The sequence below is a fragment of the Lethenteron reissneri genome, chromosome 45, assembly GCF_015708825.2.
Source record: "Lethenteron reissneri isolate LAM-NWPU_2019-01 chromosome 45, ASM1570882v1, whole genome shotgun sequence".
NCBI lineage: Eukaryota > Metazoa > Chordata > Hyperoartia > Petromyzontiformes > Petromyzontidae > Lethenteron > Lethenteron reissneri.
This window is the reverse complement of record NC_083823.1, coordinates 3,479,813-3,500,691: the sequence shown is the minus strand read 5'-3', so window position 1 is coordinate 3,500,691 and position 20,879 is coordinate 3,479,813. Positions and strand designations below refer to the sequence as shown.

The window sequence follows — 20,879 nt, the reverse complement described above, 5'->3', positions numbered from 1 at the left end:
CAACTAATTCAAGAGCCACAACTTGCTTTAAAAAATTTAAACAGTTGTATTTAGTATGTCATCGTTTAGAATTGTCTAATTTTACGTTGAGCATTCATGTGATGATGGCACTGAGTGACAGGTTTGTGCCAGAAAAGTTGCCTGTGTGTGTAATAAAAATAAATTTGAATTGAGTAGACTCGCTCACCCACTCGCTCACCCACTCACTCACTCACTCGCTCACCCACTCACTCGCTCACCCACTCACTAGCTCGCCCACCCACTCACCCACCCACCCGCTCACCCACTCACCCACCCACCCGCTCACCCACTCGCTCAAACACTCACTCGCTCACCGACTCACTCACCCACCCGCTCACCCACTCGCTGACCCACTTGCTCACCCACTCACTCACCCACCCACTCACTCACACTCACTCACCCACCCACCCACCCCCTCACCCACCCACTCACCCACTCACCCACCCACTCACTCACCCACTCTCACTCACCCAACCACTCACCCACTCACCCACCTACCCACCCACTCACCCACCCACCCACCCACTCACCCACCCACTCACCCACTCACTGAAGTATAGAATTGTCAATGTGTGTGGGTACTGTATGAAGGCGAGGAGCGGTGGTGTAGCGGTTAGCGCGCTGCCCTACGATTCCCAATCACGGCCAACACCGGTGACAATCATCAACATTGGTTTTGGGCCTCCCCTAGGTTAACTCAGCCTCAAATACGAGTACTTTGTGCGGTGTGTAAACTGCCCCACAGTCTGTTCAAGGCTCTATATACGGGGGATGTATGTATTTGTATGAATGCGTTGGCGCTTTTGAGTGGCAGATGTTGCGCCAGTGTCAAAACAAATACATTTGACTCGACTGTTACGTGAGGGCCATATTTGCGTGTGAAGAGCAACGCGCGCGCGTGCACCTAGCCTGGCACAAGCGCCGTGGTGACATCACCACCACTTCGTTGCGAATGGCTGTTGTTGTGTTAAAGTATCAGATATCGCGTGCACGCGTTGTGGTTTAATTGTAAATAAAAAAAACCAGCAAGAATGTGTGCTGTGGGTATTTACAGATATAAACTAAAACAATCAATAAATCCATGAACGCCTTTTGGCGTCCTCTGGTCTAACACCGTTTGAGACGAGGCTCAAAAGAAAGCTGTCTCTGGTGTGGAACACTCAGTTTCAAAGACAACGCATCATATATGATCAGAGTACGTTTTTGTTTGCATTCTGACCACACGCATTGTGGTTATTGCAGACATGATTCCTCGTAAAAAGGTTTCAGTTTGGTGTTTTAACATCTTAACACAGCTGTTTTGTTGCCAGAAAAAAAAGGGGAAAAACCTATGATCATAAATCCATAAACTTTTGCCCATTGCTGTTTGCCATCCACAGAAGGGCACACACCGCGTAAGACTGGGACAATTTTCACCGAGCGTATGTAAACAGATGGTGTTTGTAGTGCACGTAACTGTACACGCTCGGGTCATAATAACTTACGGCTAAAGTAAAAAGGTACAAATGCTCGAGACTCAAGAGATGCTCCCCCCACCCACCCTCCTCCTCCTAAGTTGTATTTGGCCTCCTCTTCCACGCTGGCCAGACCGTCTTGGAAGCCTTGCGAAGTACCCACGGTTTACCCCAACACACGCCACCTTGCGATAATAGAGGGCGCCACGGTGGTGAGATGTTGACTGCCTCGCTTGGTATACAGGAGGTCGTGGGTTCGATCCCGACCCTGACTGTGGTATATTTGGAGTTTGCGTCTCTCTCTCTCTCTCCCATGGTCGCATGGATGTGTATCCGGGCACTCCGGTTTTTCTCTCCACATTTAAAATCAGCATCACGCGTTTAGAATATTTGGCTGCACGCACGTGCCTACACACGTACGTGCACACGTGTGTACGCACACACACACGTGTGCACGTACACACGTGTGTGCGTGCGTGTGTGCTTGAGCCCTCGGGGATGGTTTAACAGGAGAAGAGGGGAAAGTCCTCTTAGAGTCCGTGGCGTTTGTTGTGACTCATGCGGGAGATGGTGTGCCGGTGGGAGATGTTGACTACCTCGCCTGGTATGCAGGAGCTCGTGGGTTCGATCCCGACCCTGACGGCCCGTATATTTGGTGTTTGCGCGTCTTTCTCTATCCCCGTGGTCGCGTGGATTTTTCTCCGGGATCCTCCGGTTTTTACTTTCACATTTAGAATCAACGTGCGTTTAAAGTATTTGGCTGATATATAAATGTCCACATGATGAGCCACTTCGTTGAGCCATCATTTGTGGCCAGGTCGCTTCTGAAAAAGAGCTGTATGGCTCAGTGGGCTTTAGCTGGTAAAATAAAAAATAGTTTATTTTAATAGCAGGGATGATGTCTAAGGCACTGTACGTGCCTTCAAGTGGCACTCATTGCCATTGGCCGCCCAGAGCCGCTGGTGGAAATTCCACATTCCCACGGCGAGAGCCATTCTTCCCTCGGCACAGCCGCTGATAGACTTCCCTCGAAAGTGGTGGTGCTCATTTTGTATCACCCACCATGGAGGGATGATGATGATGGACTGTGTAAACCTTTTGACCAGGATTTGAACTTGCGGAAAATTATCACCACCCTCCTTCTTACCCTCTACCCCTGATTTATTTATTAAGGCCCACATTGTGCGTTCTGTTTCGACAATGTGCGGCGATTTTCAGGGTTCAGATACAACTCTTAAATCGCGCGCAGCATGCTTCTCGTGTGCCCGCGGAATGTATTTGCTCATCAAACACCAACACCACACGTGCTTTCAAGATTGCGAGATGCTTCGGCGCATCCGTGGTTTAATACTGAACTGCTCAATTCGGAGTGTTCTATGAGGTCTGTAGTAGTGGTAACAAACAAAAACACACAACCATTGCAAACTCGCATACAAAGAAACCCCCGTCTTAGCCTGAACCAACTGTTGGGGCAAGTGCTGTTAGCGAGCACCTATGAAGGCCGGCACGGCACCACGAGGGCGTTGATGTTGCCAGTCCCACGCCCGGCCGCCTTTGTCTCCCCAGTGGCGATGTTTAACCACCACGCCAGGTAGGGACAAGCGCTGTCAGCAGCGAGCAGCAGCGCCTACATTGTGGCACACACAGAGTGGGGTGGGTTTGTCCGACACCGCACCCGGCCGCCTTTGTCTCCCTGGCGATGACGTTTACACACCGAACCAGGTACTCGTTTGAGGCTGCGTCGACCTCGGGGAGGCCCGGGACCGGTTCAGATATTCGCCACGGTTATCGACCGTGAGCGGGAATCGAACTCGGTTCGCCGGGTTGGGTCGCGCGGCGCGCTAACCAGTGCGCCACCGCTCCTCACATGAATACACACGCTCAGGGCACGGGTAGCACGTTCAAAGTGTCCCCGGTGTGAAGGACAATGCTGCTGCGGCATCGCAATGCCGTGTTACCGAAAACCCACCGAAACGAATCGGTTAACCACAGAGCGTCTAGATTCACCGCACAATTAACAAGCAACAACAACAACACGACCCGTCAACAACACTCGTCAATAACACTGTGGCCTTAAAAACAAGATATATAAGAGGTGACGTTTCGGGCAATAGACCTTTTTATGTGCTATGAAGGTATACTGCCTGAAATGGTGCCGATTATATAATTTCTTTTTCTTTTACGGCAGTGTTGTTGACGGGTGTGTGTTGAGTTGGTTGTTGTTGTTATTTGTGCTTGTGCATAATTGTCAGTGGGGCAACAGCAGCATCACCTAAATAGTTTCATAATTCACCCCCCTTCCCCCCTCCCCCCTCCCCCCCCCCGTAGCGTTTTTATGACAATAACTTGATGCATTTAAATTACACAATAAAACAATGACAATGATTGCGTCCTTCATCATAACGATACAATAATCATATTGCGGTTACGCAAAATTTAGCATCTCTACGTTTAAAAATGTATATCTGCGAGGAAAAATGTAACCTTTGCAAAAACAAAATCGACTTGGGCAACGTTGCAGCTATACGTTTGTACGACTTCTAAAAACAAAACGGTGCACGTGTCATGTTAAAGCTGTTGGAAACAAACAGTTTTGTTTTTTCGGTAAAGTCACGTCGGTAGAAATAAAATAAAGTAAAACAAATCACGACGTTTCGATCGCAACACAAACAATCTTCATCGGGTGGGACACCCACGGCGAGACAATGCTGATGAAGATTGCTTGTGTTGCGATCGAAACGGCGTCGATTTGTTTTACTTAATTTCTACCTACGTGACTTTACCGAAAGATCCAAAGAATATGGATTTCTGTTGGAGCACCTTGACCTCGCTTGCGTATGCTACATATCGCTAGTTGAAATCGGTGGAAAGCTCTCCCTGGGAGATGATCTCCGGCCGGACACACGTATACATTACAAACACGCAAAGAGGTGCGTTAGCTTCTTCTAACCGAAGACATTCACGAGTTCCTTCAACCTGCGCGCCGTCGTCGCTAACACTATTGTAAACTGTTTAGTTAAAGCTCCAACACCGCCGCCTTCACCTCGCTTGGGGCTCGCTGCGCGAACTTCGCGATGGCGCTTTGCCGGAGAAAGGAGGAAATTGCCACGTGGATTCGGGTGGAAGCCAAAAAACAAATGAATGTTTACACCATTGGTACCTCATTTGCCAGTAAAAAATATGATAATTGGTGTTTTACCTTCTTATCTGGCAACAAGACTAGGCTCTAAGGAAAGCTGTCTCGGGTGTGGACCAATCAACTTCAAGGACAGTGCATACATTATCAGAGTTATGTTTTTAGTTTGCATTATGACTGCAGGTATTGTGGTCTATGCAACCATGACTCCTCGTAAAAAAAGGTGTCAGTTTTGTTGCCAGATAAGAGGGTAAAAAACCAATTATCACAAATTAATGTCTCAATAGAGCTGTTCTTCCTGGGTCAGATCTCGCGAATATGAATGCGTGCCGTCGAACACGCCAATTAGTGAGGTTTGTCACGTAAAATCAAAACGTGCTCCATCGCCTCCTTCCTCTGTCACGACATCTCATTCCTTTTCCAACCCCGATTACTGACGGCCGTACTTACCCCACCCATCCTTCACTTATTTTTGCCATTTTTTTCTACCGTGGTTGGCAAGCGTTGTCAAGCGCCTTGACGAAAGGCGCCTTATGAATCCAAAATGGAATAGAATCCCAATTTGTTACTGCTTCAGCACACCGGTGTGTTGGAGAGTAAACCCACGACATCACAATTGCGGGTTTACTCCCCAACACACAGCCGACGTGCTCTACTAGTAAGGGATTGGCACGTTTTGCTTATGCGACAAACCTTACTCCATCACAGGATTTCGCGACCAATATCACCCATAATAGCGGTGTTCTTTCGGGTTATAGCGCGTAAATTGACCGTGTCGGGTGGTGGCGGGTTTAACGACACATTTATATTTACGCGATCTCACCCAAAAAACCTCTACGATGGACAATATTGATCGCGAAAGCCTCCTCGTGCTACTACTACTACTGCCTGTTAAACAAATCAAAGCCTTCGTTATGCTGACTGCCTCGGACGGCCAGAGTATGCTCGGGGTCCAGGGGACGTCGCGGCTACAAAACAAACAAGCGATGGGAGGCGGATGGATGGATGAGTCTCGTGAAGGGATCTGCAGTGGAACCCCTCTGAACGACGCTACTTGGTTCCACGAAACTGGTCCTTAAGTGATTTGGTCGTTAAGCGAGTATCGGACAGAGACGTCGTCGGCTTGATTCGTTCCGACAGCATCGAACATTACCCTTTTTCACCCAAAAAAAGGTACTTTATAATATTTAAACAATGGATATTAATACATAAAGACACTAACAACATTATAAACACATACTATTAAATAAACATGGTTAACCAATGCATGAATTAATATGCACTGTACCTAAAACTGCCTGTCGTTAACAGGGGAATGGTCGATAAGTGAACACATTGGGTTCGATCTTGATTTGAAGCTTTTGTAACTGCAGGAATCCATACTCTTTGGTTCTTTCGGTAAAGTCACGTGGGTAGAAAATAAAACATAATATATTTTTTCCGCCCGAGGACGACCATCTTGTGTTGCGATCGTAACGTTGTGATTTATTTTATTTTATACCCACGTGACTTTACCGAAAGAGCCAAAGAGTATACATTGGGGTCTATGGAGGCCCGTCGTGAAGTGATTCGTCGTTAGTAGGGCTGGTCGTCAAGAGGGGTTCGACTGTAGAGCAAAGCAGCGAAGAGGGATGGGACGTGCGTTCCCGCCACGGAGATGGAGTGACGAGATGCCCGAATTTTTTTGCGGGAGCGAGATGGGCAGTAGTGTCACGGGTCGACGGCGAGCCAGCAGTGGATAGACACTGGTTGATGGTAGTGATGACGATGACGATGGCCGTCAGTTGGCTTAGGTGAGTGATTGAACACACGACAGCCGCGCGTGCACGCAGGCAGTTAATGCAACAACACAATGTCGGAACTGTGAAGTTAACAGCTTCCTCTGTGATACAACAAAAACAAATGCATGAGTAGACATTTGTGGCCAGAATTAAGGAGTAAATTATTATAATAAATACATTTCAGCAATTACCGATCGCTAACCCTAACCATTAATTGCCCATCTTTTTCTCTTAATACTGTATACGTATTGGGGAGGCATGGTGGAGCAAGTGCGTGGTAGCTAACGAACCTGAAGCCACCCACCAGAGTTCCCAGCCCATGGCAAGCTAACTGTCCTTTGGGAATTCCTGCTCCTGTGCGTCACGAAGGTGAAGTATGGTCAAACAACCTCCACCACAGCTTGAGGGGGAGGATCTAATCCAACAGTAGGGTTGCCAACGGGCGTCACATTATTACAAAGCATTCTTAAATTACATGCACATGTGGAAATATTTTATAAAAAGCTTACATGAATTAATTAGTGTCATTGGAGTTATTTCTCCATGCCCTCGTAGTCTTGAGCTTTGGCCTACAGAGGCGAGCGCGCACACCGTATGTACAAATATTAAATACACACGCGTGGTTCATGGCTTTGAAGCCACAACTTGGTCGGTCAACAGCGGGTGTCCAACGAATGAGACTGGCCTCTGCCATGGGAATGTGGAATTTCCCACCAGGGCTACCAACAGAGATGGGTGCCCACGCTACGGTGGTGTGAAATCTCATTGCAGAATAGTTCTCGTTTCACTGGACGACGACGATTGTGCCATTTAAAGTCTCCACCACTTCTTGTATTGGCAGCTGTTCGGCGCTGTCGTGTCGCCATCACCGGATGGGCGGCCCTGCCGATGGTGCCTTCACCAACCGGGCTGAAAATCCGCGGCCCGACGTCTTAGGGACAGCGGCACGCTCCCCAACGTGCGAGTGTGGAATCCCCCACGGCCGGCCCGGCTGGATCGCGCGGCGAGATGGCAGCCTCGCCGACCGACGCTACAAGAAAGGCATCAAGTTGGGCTTGACCAGCAGCAGCACTCCGAAGCCCAGCACCGTGACGACGATCGTCGACACGATCACCAGCGTGGCCACGGGGCTCCGGCCGGCTTCCTCCACCTCCACCACGCTCCACGGGGGGCACCCCTGGGCGGTGGCGTTGAGGAGGGGGACGATGGACGGTGCCGCCGCCGCCGCCGCCGCGCCGTCGATCCGTGAGTCCATCGGCGGGGGCCTAGCGACGCACGTGGCGTCGCCGCGGTCCGCAACGTCGACGCGCGACGCGTCCAGCGCCCCGAGCCAGCCGTCGACGGCGCAGCAGTCGAACGGGTTGCCGCTCACGTGCAGCGCGAGCAGGGTGGCCGACAGAGCGGCCAGCCCGTCCACCGGCAGGAGCGCCAGCGCGTTGTCCCGCACGTCGAGCCTCTGGCAGGCCGTGGCGAAGACGCCGGGCGGCACGGCGCTCAGGTTGTTGGCGGGCGCGTCGAGCCGCCGCAGCTTGCGCAGCGACGGGAAGTCGACGGCGTGCCACCAGCGCCACAGCGCGGAGCCGCCCAGGTCCAGCACCTCTAGCGTGTGCTCCAGGCCCCGCAGGAGCGTCCCCGGCAGGCCGGCGCCCGACGGCGCGTCCGGGGCTCCCATGTCCGGGTTCGATGACAGGTTGAGGTGCGTCAGCACCGTGCCTTGGAACGCGCCGGCTCCGATCGCTCGGAGCCGGCACTCGCTGAGATCCAAGTGCCGCAAAGAGGCGGCGCCCGTGAATCGGACGCAATCCTCGCTTCTCCTGCCGTGGCCGAATCTACCGCCACCGCCGCTGCTACCACCACTGCCACCACCGCCGCCGGTGTGCCGCTTCCTGCGACCGCTCCGGCTCCCGCCGCTCCGGCTCCTGCCGCCCCCCCCGGAGCGATTGCCGGCCGGCCCGGCCCCGCACACGGCCGTCACGGCGTTCTGGCTCAGGTCGAGCTCCTCGACCGCCCGCAGCTCCTGGAAGAAGGAGGGCGGCAGGCGGGTGAGCTCGTTGTCCCGCAGGCTGAGCCGCCGCAGCGAGGGCCCCATGCTCGCCCACAGGGGCCACGGGGAGGCCCTCCTCGCCGCGTTGGTGTCGGACCGCCGCCCGCCCAGCGACTCCAGAGAGTTGTGGCTCAGGTCGAGCGTCTCCAGGCGGCGCAGCGTGCAGTTGAAGACCTCGTCGAGGTCCCGCAGGCAGTTGTTGCTCAGGCCGAGAGCGGTCAGGGCGGGCGTGGAGGCCAGCAGGCGGTGGGGCAGGCGCGCCACGGCGTTGTGGCTGAGGTCGAGCGTCCGCAGGCTGGCGAGGCTGACGAACGTCGAGCCGGACAGGTCGTCGTCGGACACGTCGAGGAAACGCCCGGCCAGAATGTCGCGGGGCGGGTCGCCGCCGCCATCGCCGTCGACCTCCAAGCGGAACTCAAGAGCCTCGGCGGGTGAGTGGAACGCGATGCGGTTGTGCGAGGCGTCGAGGTGCAGCAACACGTTGTCCCTGGGCAGGCGCGGGAAGGTGAGCAGCCTGTTGTGGCTCAGGTCGAGCGACTCGAGGCGGTAGGGGCCCAGCGAGTCGTCGCTGTCGAAGTGCTCGATGGCGTTGCTGCTCAGGTTGAGGCGGCGCAGGCCGGGCAGGCCGAAGGCCGAGATGCACACCAGCGAGTTGTAGGCGAGCGAGAGGCTCTCAAGGCGCGAGAGGCCCGAGCCGAACGCCCCGGGTGCGACGCTGTGGATGGCGTTGAACTCCAGGTCGAGGTGCGCCAGCGAGGGCAGCGACGCGAAGGCGCGCGGCGCCAGCGACCGCAGCGAGTTCCCTGCGAGCGACAGCGACGCCAGCGACGAGCTGTTGAGCTCGGCCAGGAGGCCCTCGAGGGCCGCGTCCCGCAGGCCGTTGCGCGACAGGTCGAGGTGCAGCAGGCCGGGCGGCCACGACAGCGCCCGCGCCAGCGACCGAGCGGCGACGCCGCCGTCCGCCCGCGCGCCCAGCCGGTTCTCCGACAGGTCCAGCCGCTCCAAGTCCCGGAGGCCTGAGAAGGAGTCGTCGGCCACGGCGTCGAGGCCGTTCCTCCGTGCCGTGAGCACGACCAGAGAGGCGTAGCGGCCCAGCGGGCCGGCGGAGAGCGACGCGATGGTGTTGTCGGACACGTCCAGCTGGAGCGTGTCGCCGGGCAGCGAGGAGGGCACGGCGGAGAGGCCCTGGTGCCGGCAGGAGGCGTGACGCGCCGTCTGCGGACGCGGAACGAGAGCGGGCAAGCGAACGGATCGGTCGTCAGTCGTCGGCCAAGGGAGCCGTCCCCCTTCTCGTCGTCGTCATTGTCCCGCGGCCGCCACCGTGAGGCGTCGCAAACCAAAATGGCCACCAGCTGTAGGACCGCACGAGGAGCAGAATTCCTTGTGGCTTCGTCTTCCCTGTGGACGCCCCTATCGGACGCGTTGCACTAATCGGCTGTCGCTCTGCCGTTGTTCTTGATCGGAGGCCGTCGATCGGCTGATCGACTGACTGTATCGCTAAAGGTGTCTCGCAGCGCACGGCAGATAATGGAATGTACCCTAAAAGCGATGTACACTTGGGCAAAATAGTACTCAACTCAACCCAATTAGTCTCTATGGTCAAGGACATGGTACTATCTCCTGATGATATCCTCGTCAGTTTTGATGTAGTATCTCTGTTTACAAAAGTCCCAGTACCTGACACCCTAACAATAATTGAGGACTTGGTCCAACATGGATTGAATTTGGATGTACCTGCGCTGGTTAGGCATTGCCTCACCAACACTTATTTTACCTGGAATGGCACCTTCTACAAACAGAATGAGGGTACCCCAATGGGCTCCCCCTTGTCACCAGTGATAGCCAACATGTTCATGGAAAAGTTTGAATCAGACGTCATCCAGACATCCACCCTGCGTCCTTCCCTGTGGAAGAGGTATGTGGATGACACTTTCGTCATTTGGCCACATGGCCTCCCAGCATTGAACCACTTCTTGGACCACATCAATTCCAGACACCCATCCATCAGATTCACCATGGAAGTGGAGAAAGATGGTAAACTACCATTCTTAGATATTCTGTTTGAGAGGAGACCTGACGGATCCTTGGGACATTCTGTCTAAAGGAAAGCCACCCACACAGATTCCTACTTGAAACCTGATTCCCACCACCACCCATCTCAAAATAATGATCTCATCAAAACGCTATACCACAGAGCTCATGGCATTTCTCACCAACACCACCTGGCCAGTGAATTAAGACATGTACATCGGGCCTTCAGGATGAACAGATACTCTGACCACACCATCCGCCAAGCTGTTTCTCCCACCATACAGAAACAGCCACTCCGATCAAAACTATCACGTTACCATACATAGCAGGCGTGACTAAAAAGATCTCCAAAATTCTAAACAAACATAAGATCCAAGTCCGATTCAGTACAGTACATAAAATCCGTGATCTAATTCCATCTGTGAAAGATGTCATTCCTGACTTACAATACCCTGGAGTCTACAAACTGAGTTGCAGTTGTGGTGATTGCTACATTGGAGAAACGAAACGTCATATCTCTGATCGTGTCCATGAGCACAAGTCAGATCTGAAACACGGCAAAACTGATTCTTCCGCCGTTGCCAATCATTGCTACAACGCTGTGGGCTCTCATGAAATTGTCTTTTCTGAGACCAAGGTGCTCTGCAAACCTCCTGGCTACCATCAAAGGTTTGTACACGAAGCCATCCAAATATACAAACATGGACATAATTTCAACCGTGATGATGGGTACAAACTTAGTAATCATTGGAAAGAAGTTATTAACCATGCAAAAAAGATTTAACTACTCATATTTGGACCATCTTATTTGACAGGCACTATTCTTCAGTTACCGTATAGTTTCTTCTTATTTTTTCACACACTGGTTTTACCTACTTTAAGTTTTACCACACATATTTGGCAAATCTATAATTAATCCCAGCAACGTAGCAAAGTGCTGTTTCATCTACATAACAAAGGCTCAGTCCCATTCACAGCAGCCGCACCTTTACATCAGCCGCAACTTAACAACTCTTGGAACCTCCCAGTTCAACCAGTCTGCACAACAAAGACTCATTCCTGGCAGCGGTTTCAGCCGCACCACCTCTACATAACAAAAGGCTCAGTCACAATTACACGCACCTTTACATCAGCCGCACCTTAACAACTCTTGGAACCTCCGAGTTCAACCAGTCTACACAACAAAGGCTCATTCCTAGCAGCGTGCTTCAGCTGCACCGAACCTCACAATAATAATATCCAGGGCCTACCTTGACTCCTCCCACCCTCAACCAGTATATATACAAGGACTGTTTTCTTGGAATTTCTCTTACTTGATACAGCTATCGTGCTGTGACGGTTCCACCTGAAGACGGAAGCTTGTGTTGCCTCCGAAACGTCGTGATTTTTATTTTATTTTAATTTTACTTTTATTAATTTTAATTTTTTACCTACGTGACTTTACCGAGAAAACCTAAGAATATGAATCATTGCAGTCACGAAAGCTTCAAATCTAGAATCAAAGGAATAACACGATAAGCGCAGATATCCAGCCAACCGCTTCACCTGTGTTCGTGTTATTATATTGTTAGAGACGAACGACAAGAGGTGGGTCTTTCAACAAGCGTTAATAAATGTTTAAATGTAAAAAAACCTACAGTCTTCATCCTCATCGGAAGCTCTCTGGATCGGCTTTGCACTGGGCGTTTGAACGCGTGTGTGGTGCAAGGATTAGAATTAACGCGCAGGGATGAGTTTCATCGAAAGTGAGATTCTAATCTCGTGACCTCTCCGGGACCCACACTCCGTGACTTCGGCCAGCACGTGGATGGATGCCATCCTCAATGTAATCATCATCAACATCATAATCGTCATCACCCTCATCATCAAAATCAACGTCATCAACATAATCATTAACATCAAAATCCATATCAACATTAACATCTACATCATCATCATCGGCATCAGCATCATCATCATCACCTACATCGTCATCATCAATATATACGTGATCATGAAGATTAGCATGGCTGGCTATGTACGGTGCGAAAGAAGTTCAGCATACTATGGGAACCTCATTTGCCAGTAAAAATATGATAATTGGTTTTTTACCCTTCTATCTGGCAACGAAACTGACACTTTTTTACAAGGAGTCATGTTTGCATAGACCGCAATACCTGCAGTCATAATACAAACAAAAGACATAACTCTGATAATGTGCACTGTCCTTGAAGTTGATTGGTCCACACCCGAGACAGCTTTCCTTAGAGCCTAGTCTCACATGGGTTGGACCAGATGACGCCAAAAGGCGCCTTTTGGCGTCATCTGGTCCAACCCATCATCAACATCATCGTCGTCGTCATCAACTTACAATCAAGCAGCCGGAGGAGTCCAGTGCAGGCACGGTGACGAAGCTGTCTTCTCGGGGCCTAAACGTGGCCCCATGGCCTCGTAGTGTCACCAGGAGATACAACAAGATGCTGACCAACCACATGGTTCCTCCTCCTCCTTCTCTCCTCCTCATCGTCTTCCTTCCTACACCTCTCCTCCTCCTCCAGCAAAGAGCGTCTCTTGTATGTCCGTTCTTCTCGAGTGCCTCGATCTTAGGAGCGGTGCTGCAATTCCCACTTCAGATTGCCTTTCCATGAACCTGCAAGTCAACAGGGTCGGTCGGTCGGTCAGTCGGCATCCTTTGTTCAAACAAGACATTAATCAGTTGCCTGCACCATTGGGTGATGAACGTTTTATATATGTAAACCGCAACCTCCTATTAGCACGGTTGGCTACGTACGGTGCGAAAGATGTAACATGCACAGTGGCGAGATGTTAACTGCCTCGCCTGGTACGCAGGAGGTCGTGGGCTCGATCCTGACCCTGACGCCTGCTGTTGTATATTTGTAGTTGGTGTGTGTCTCTCTCTCTCAGGGTCCTCCGGTTTTCCCCTCCACATTGAGAATCAACATCACGCGTTCAGAGTATTTGGCTGCTAGAAGTTTTCGCACGATCAGCCACTTCGTTTGGCTATCATTTGTAATGGCTTCTGAAAGAGCGCTACATTCTCAGTGAGCTTTGCCTGGCAAAATACAACTAGCAGCAGCAGCAGCTATATGCGTGTGAAGATCGATATTGATTTACAACCCACGGTCAAATCCACTGCTGGATGAAGGCCACCCCATGCAATGCCGGTCACGGATGCGGGTGGTGCGTTGGCGGTGTTTTTACCATACTTCCCCACTCTGTTCAGTGGTGGGTTGTTGAGGGGGTCGTGGGCCCAGGGACCGGTTTAATGGAGATCTCCGGGCCCACGACCCTGTCAACAACCCCCCACCGACGTTAGCCGTGGCCGGGAATCGAACTGGGGCCAAAGCAGGCGGCTTGAGAGAGCGCGCGGTGCGCTGAACCGCTGCACTGCCGCCTGTCCACGTGGCTGGGCAGGCCACGTGGCCGGGCAGGCCACGTGCGCGGCCACAGTCACCGTCACGCGCCTCTCTCTGCTTGTGGCGCAGGGAGGGTACTTTACCTGCCTTAACAAATACAACTAACGAGTGAAGCTGCGATGACTCACGATATCGAGATTAATTTAAAAACAACAACAACACTATGAGACATCTCCTTCACCAGTGGCAAAATATAGTAGTAGGTTTTTACCCTTTAAACTGGTACAAAACTGACATCTTTATACAAGGCATCATGTTTGCAATAACCGCAACACAAGCAGTCAAAATGCAAACAAAAAGAAACAACTCTGATAATGGTAATGATATGCAATCAACTTCAAGGACAGTGCATATCATTACCATTATCAGAGTTGTTTCTTTTTGTTTGCATTTTGACTGCTTGTGTTGCGGTTATTGCAAACATGATGCCTTGTATAAAGGTGTCAGTTTTGTACCAGTTTAAAGGGTAAAAACCTACTACAACAACAACAACACTCGACGCATTCGCCAAAAACAACACTGCCGTTTAATAAAGGAAGATGATAACAAAGATATATAACGGGCGACGTTTCGGGCAATAACCCTTTTTCATCATACACGCAAATCAAGGTCAAGTTGTCACCATGGCCCCATGCTGCTCATGGCACCACCACCACCACCACCGCACCTCATTCAACCCCTGCGCCAGAAACCCACCGTTGTTGGTACAAAGACAAAGATCCCCCGTGTAGCCTTAACAGACTGTTGGGGCAAGTGCTGCCAGCGAGCACTTAAGCAGGCCGGTACGGTACACGAGGGTGAGCGGCCAACACCACGCCCGGCCGCCTTTGTCTCCCTAGTGGCGATGTTTACACACCGCACCAGGTACTCATTTGAGGCTGAGTCGACCTACGGGAGACCCAGGACCGGTTCAGATAATCGTCACTGACGTTGGCCGTGAGCGGGAATCGAACTCGGCTCGCCGGCGTTCGTAGCCCTGTGCGCTAACCACTACACCACCGCTCTCCAAAGCAGCACGGAACACACGCACAACACATCCCCTGTTGCACTTATAAGTGAATATTTACTCTATACCGCTGATCCTCGCTCAGATACATGCCATAGATAGTCGCGGGAGCGTAGAAGTACAGTACAACAATGCACGGCGCTGCAATGCCCCATGCTGCCCACCGAGGTAACCCCGCAGCAACTGATACCAATCATCATATGACAACCATCCTATAACAAGCAAGCATCATATAACACCCGTTCTGTAGCAACTATCATTTAACAGCCACCCTTAAAGAACAGCCTGCCACAAGCTCACTCCGTCTCGAAGCGTGCGTCAATTTACCTGTGGTCAGCATCGTGAGAAAAAAAGGGCATGCCCAAGTAATTGGCAGCTGAAATAAAATTAACGTTTGAGCGGCTTCCCATTCGCTGCTGGTGCGTCGCTCCGTCTCGCTCACCGTGAACCGTCGTGCCGAGGCTGCTCCGCGCGCCTCGCTTTATAGAGGCGAGCAGAGATGTAACCAACAACTCCAGGGCTTCCCTGAAGCTCAACACTTAGAAACGTTTGATGCGATCACATGGGGGGTGCGGGTGGGTGGGTGGGGGGGTGGTGGTCAAGGTGAGTCAGCAGCGTCCAGTGACCCAACGCCGCCAAGCCAACAACCCCAGTTCGATTATCATCAAGCCCAAGGGTTCTAATAAATAATCATCCGTGCGCCACGTGGCATATGAACTGCTCCTTGGAAGCCAAATCCACCGTCGACCGAGCAGCGTGCTGAAGGATGTTCAGACAAGCACCGTAGCCGACACGGAAGGCAGAGGACCTTCATCCAGCGGTGGATTGACAAGGGGATCAATACTCCGTTGTTATTATTGAACGGCGTGCAATATCGATGGCTCCTACTGATAACGTGTGCTTATTATTATTACTACTCGTGCAACTGTAGCTACTGCTGCTGCTGGTAATGATAATGGTGACTATGGTGATGGTAATGATGATGGTAATGATGATGATGATAATGATGATAATGATGACTATGGTGATGGTAATGATGATGGTAATGATGATGATGGTAATGATGATGATGATGATAATGATGATGATGGTGCCGTGGCTGCTGCTGCTCATTATTTTAATAATCCAGCCTTTCCCTAAATTTCCAAGGGAGCTTCCCAGGGGATCGGTTCGCATTTCCCCTTTTGCTTTCCGTCGTAAACAAAGTGACGCTGGACTCAACGCACGCGCTAAATCCTATCGACACGCCGCTGATGTGATCCTCACGCAACAACCCAGGTGGAGGCGCCTGTGCCAGGCTGGGTGCACCCACGTGGCCACGCGAAGCGTCGAAAACTCGCCCGACACGGGAGTTTTAACTGGACAAATTTCGCGTGGCGCCATGGGGTTTGACTCACCGAGACGATTGGCAGATGCACCAACAACAACAACATCAACCGCCGTTCGCTACTGAGTTGCGGTGACGCTTGTGCCAGGCTAGGTGCACGTTGAGGCCACGTGAAGTGTCGAACGCCCGCTGGCAGCAGGAGGTCACGGGGCAGACCCAGCAGGTGCCACGGGTCGACTGACTGAGATGAGTGGCCGATGCACCACCCGTGCCATGCAGCCTCTTGCTGCGCCAATTCAAGTGGATGGGCCAGGGGCAGAGGTCGCAAACGGGTTTTGATTCCTTACCCGTACCCGTACCCGGCCGCACCAGGGTCGCAAACGGGTACCCGTACCCGGCTGGGTACGGGTACCCGTACGCTACCCGTACTCTACCCGAAATGAGTGACAAACGGTTACTCACCGGTGACTCACGGCCTACCCGTACCCGTACCCGGCCGCACCAGGGTCGCAATCGGGTACCCGTGTATCGGGTACCCGGTTGTGACCTCTGGCCAGGGGTCACGCTCATATGTGCACCGGTAATTCTCGAGCTCCGTTCTCATCTATTGCGCTGGTGCCACCTTTAGGCAGCTATCCACGTGCTTTGTTCTGTCAGTTGTCCTCCGTCTCTCCCTCTCGCGTTCGATACGATCCGTCTTATTCACATGTGCGCCTTAGGCAATGGACAATTCGCGTGGCATCGATAATTATGTAAGCCCCCGTCGCAGGAGGTTTTCAATCGTTCTGGCGTTTGAGCTCCCCTCGTGTCTCAACGCGATGAAACGTGCGCAGTGGTGATTTGTTAAGCGTCGTCAATAAGTGTTTATGATTATTATGACGATGTAAATGATATATTTCAATGGCAAACATTGTGTGTGGCCACGCGCCGCTTGAGTGCGAGCTGAATGTGCCCGGTGTTAATTGCGTGTGAAATGACATCAATAAAAAGGGCTCGATTATTATTAGATGACGCTGGCAGTACAATCGGCTCCCTATGTTGAGCGTTGCGTTGTCGGGGTAAGAAGACCGCTGATGCGGTGCAGTTCGGGCAGTGAGGGACACGCCAGGGACTGGGAACCGCGGCTCTCTCGACCAAGACCCGGTTAGTCCAACGGGCTTTGTGCCATTTAAGTCTAACACGTAGTCGGGCTTTCGCGACCAATGTCATCAATAATATAGGTTTTTTTTGGAGGGGGGGGGGTTAGATTGCGTAAATATATGAATGTGTCGTTAAACCCGCCACCACCCGACACAGCCAATTAGTAAGGTCTGTCACGTGAACAAAACGTGGCCATCTTCTTGGTTCTTTCGGTATTTATTGGTCTTCGTCAGCCATGGTCAATCCACTGCTGGATGAAGGCCTCCCTAACTAGCAACTGCGAGCACCTGCACAAGTATTTTAGTGTCAAACAAAAACAACTGCCCATAGAGAGGACTGCAGACCTTGGGCAATTGTCGGTAACGCCGGTGGCTCACCCTCCTCCTGGAGTCTCTCTGCCTCTCCCTCTCTCGCTCTCTCCTTGAGAGCGAGAGAGGGAGAGAGGGAGACGTCGTGAGAATTATTTTATTATGTTAGATTTTTTATTATTTTATTATTTCCCTTCTACGTGACTTTACCGAAAGAACCAAGAAGATGAATCCCTGCAGTCACGAAAGCTTTCGAACGTGGCCAATTCGTTACTGGCACAGCACCACCGGTTGTGTGTTGGAGAGCAAATCCACAACATTTACAATCTGAGTGTACGAGTTGCCATTTCACTTTGTCGGAGGCAATCGCGTCCATTGCGATTTCAGGGATCCCGGCTCCACACCGCACCACAGAGCCGCGTGCCGAGCATGCACAGAGGGTGCCACCGGCCCTACGAACACTCGGACCGTTCGTCCACGTTGCTTTCAAGCGGTGTTCTCTCATTACAAAGCCCCCCCCCCCCGGTAGGCCACTGGCGGCCCGTGATGGCCCTTAAGTACGGCCCGGCCCCCCCCCTGACAATACACAACGAGTGAAAACACCACCCCATCATCATCATCGTTATCGTGCTGCTGTTACAAACCCCCAACAATGGTTTCAAAATGTTCTGGCGGCACCCTCACACACTGCTGATGTTTTATCGGTGGAAGTGGGGGGCTCCCCCCCCCCTCTCCTCCTCCTCTGAAAGTGAGTGAAGACCCCCAATTTAGAGAAACCATTGAAACAACGCTGCTGGAAAAAGTCACTCCAGCAAGGCGTTGTGGGGTTGATGGGATGCGTACACAAAAAATAAAAGTTTTATTTGAAGTATATCTGCAGCGGTAATGACATCGCGGTGATCAAAAGAGTGATGAGAAAATTATAATATATTCTATTTACCCTTTCTGGCAATAAAACAGGTGGGTGTTAAGATGTCCAAACACCAAACAGATACATTTTTTGAGGAATCAAGTGACTGCATTAACCACACACACACAGAGAGCACTTGCGGTGAACGTGCAAGCAAGCAAGCAAACACGAGGCTCTGATCGTGTATGGTGGCATCGTCTTTGAAACTGATCGGCCTCCACCGGTGTCAGAGCAGATAACGACAAAAGACGAGCAGTATAAGGGCAATGCCATTATCAAAGCATTCCTAGCTCGTGGTTGAGCAGCTACATCATGGGACCCTTCTTGCCATCTTTACATCTCCCGTTGTATTCGCCAGAAATGGTAAAAGCTATCCTCACGTTCCATACGTCGACACTGGCAAAAAAGGGTCCCGTGACTAGGAGCGCGATGTTCAACTCTGCGTTGATCCACTGCTGGATAAACCCCTCGCCGGAGGCCGGCAGCGCAGTGTGCGAACCGCAGCGCCACCGCTCGGAGCCCGTGTGGGCTGAGAATAGAGCGCGTGGGCTGAGAGAGTGAAGGGCACAGAGGCGGATGGGTAGCGAACATTCGTGACAGAGCAACACGTTAGTCCACACACGTGTCCTGCGCGTGTGTCTGCGGTGGAGCGGTGTGGCGCAGTTATCCGCACGCGGCACTGCGAACCCCGGCCACGTGAGTTCGAGTGAGGTCTTAGCCAGACAGCCCGCAACCACTGACCACTTCACCCACAAAAGCCGTGGTTGCCGCATGGCCAAAGAACTCCCTGGCTGTGTCAATCCAGCAGCTGGATTGACACAGGGCCGAAACATCATGATTACGATAAGCACGCGCGTGTGTGTGTGTGTGTGAGAGAGACAGAGCTGTAAGTAGTACAGGATCCACCCGAGTTCGATTCACCGCTCACGGCCACCAACACCAGTGACGATTATCTGAGCCGGTGCTGGGCCTCCCCTAGGTCGACTCAGCCTCAAAACTGAACCGTTACCTGGGCGCGGTGTGTAGACATTCCGCCTTGGCCAGCGTTCGGCGCTGACGGCTCTGGTCGAGGCGATGCGAGCAGGAGGAGGAGGAGGATGATGATGAAGGGGGGTGGTGAAGGGGATTCTTTGTCTCGCGTGCGCGCACTCGCCACTTACTTGCCCAACTTTCAGACTTCACGATGACAGCGAAGCTCCCAGGAAGGTCTCCTGCCTGCTGCTACTCGCCTGACCCCCCCCCCTCCCCAACGAAGAGTAAAACACCCTCTCACTGCCCGGGGGGGGGGCTAGGGTAGAGTTGTGGGGGGGGGGGGGGTCTTGCGTAACTCCTCCTGCCGACTATAGCCCTCCTCGCGAGTCGGGGGTGGTGTGGATGTCGTTCTCTCCCCCCCCACTTCTCTCGTCCAGACGAGGGATGATCGCGACGGCGTTGGCACCACCAGCGGAGTTGGCATCACCAGCGGAGTTGGAGCGGCGACCGACGCTTTTTTCTATCCCCTGCCGAGATGATGGCGTTCGCTGGGGGTGCCGCTCTCTGAAGTTCGCGAGGCGCGGCGAGGGAGGGAGGGAGTCGGCATCCCCGAGCTTGTGGGGGAGGACTGTCCACGTCTCTCTCTCTCGCTCTTTCCTCTTCCTCGCTCGCTCTGTCTCGCTCCCATCCGCTCTGTCTGTCTCTCGCTGTGTCTCTCTCTGTCTCTCGCTCTCATCCGCTCCGTCTGTCTCTCGCTGTCTCTCTGTGTCTGTCTCTCGCTGTGTCTCGCTCTGTCTCGCTCTCATCCGCTCCGTCTGTCTCTCACTGTCTCTCTGTGTTTGTCTCTCGCTGTGTCTCGCTCTGTCTCTCGCTCTCATCCGCTCCGTCTGTCTCTCACTGTCTCTCTGTGTTTGTCTCTCGCTGTGTCTCGCTCTGTCTCTCGCTCTCATCCGCTCCGTCTGTCTCTCGCTGTCTCTCTGTGTCTGTCTCTCGCTGTGTCTCGCTCTGTCTCGCTCTCATCCGCTCCGTCTGTCTCTCACTGTCTCTCTGTGTTTGTCTCTCTCTGTCTCGCTCTCATCCGCTCTGTCTGTCTCTCTGTGTCTGTCTCTCGCTCTGTCTCTCTCTGTCTCGCTGTCTCTCTCTCTCATCCACTCCGTCTGTCTCTCGCTGTGTCTCTCTCTGTCTCTCTCTCATCCGCTCTGTCTGTCTCTCGCTGTCTCTCTCTCATCCGCTCCATCTGTCTCTCGCTGTGTTTCTCTCTGTCTCTGTCTGTCTGTCCGTCCCTCTGTCTCTCTGTCTGTCTCTATCTACGTGCCATTGTCTATTCAGTGTC

At 52.3% G+C, this 20,879-nt stretch overlaps 1 protein-coding gene across 3 annotated transcripts; it reads right to left on the bottom strand.

The window, feature by feature from the left end:
- Window positions 1-3,804: 3,804 nt before the first annotated feature.
- Window positions 3,805-19,867, bottom strand: LRRC32 (leucine rich repeat containing 32). 3 transcript variants are annotated; one of them, XM_061570294.1, is made up of 3 exons: window positions 19,735-19,867; window positions 12,818-13,096; window positions 3,805-9,651 (listed from the first exon to the last, which is right to left on the bottom strand). In XM_061570294.1, the coding sequence occupies exons 2-3, from the start codon at window positions 12,968-12,970 to the stop codon at window positions 7,423-7,425; spliced, it is 2,382 nt and encodes a 793-aa protein (XP_061426278.1). In that variant the 5' UTR covers window positions 12,971-13,096; window positions 19,735-19,867; the 3' UTR covers window positions 3,805-7,422. The 3 variants fall into 3 exon arrangements, with proteins under 3 accessions (XP_061426278.1, XP_061426279.1, XP_061426280.1); XM_061570295.1 differs by lacking the exon at window positions 19,735-19,867 and adding an exon at window positions 19,584-19,724; XM_061570296.1 differs by lacking the exon at window positions 19,735-19,867 and adding an exon at window positions 15,217-15,479.
- Window positions 19,868-20,879: the final 1,012 nt, after the last annotated feature.

What these genes read in the sequence shown, in the direction of transcription:
- LRRC32 (XM_061570294.1), bottom strand. Translation starts at nt 12,970, where the DNA reads ATGAGGAGGAGAGAAGGAGGAGGAGGAACCATGTGGTTGGTCAGCATC. An exon ending in ACTCCTCCGGCTGCTTGATT is followed by an intron (nt 9,652 to 12,817) that starts GTAAGTTGATGA and finishes CCGCGTCCGCAG; the next exon opens with ACGGCGCGTCACGCCTCCTG.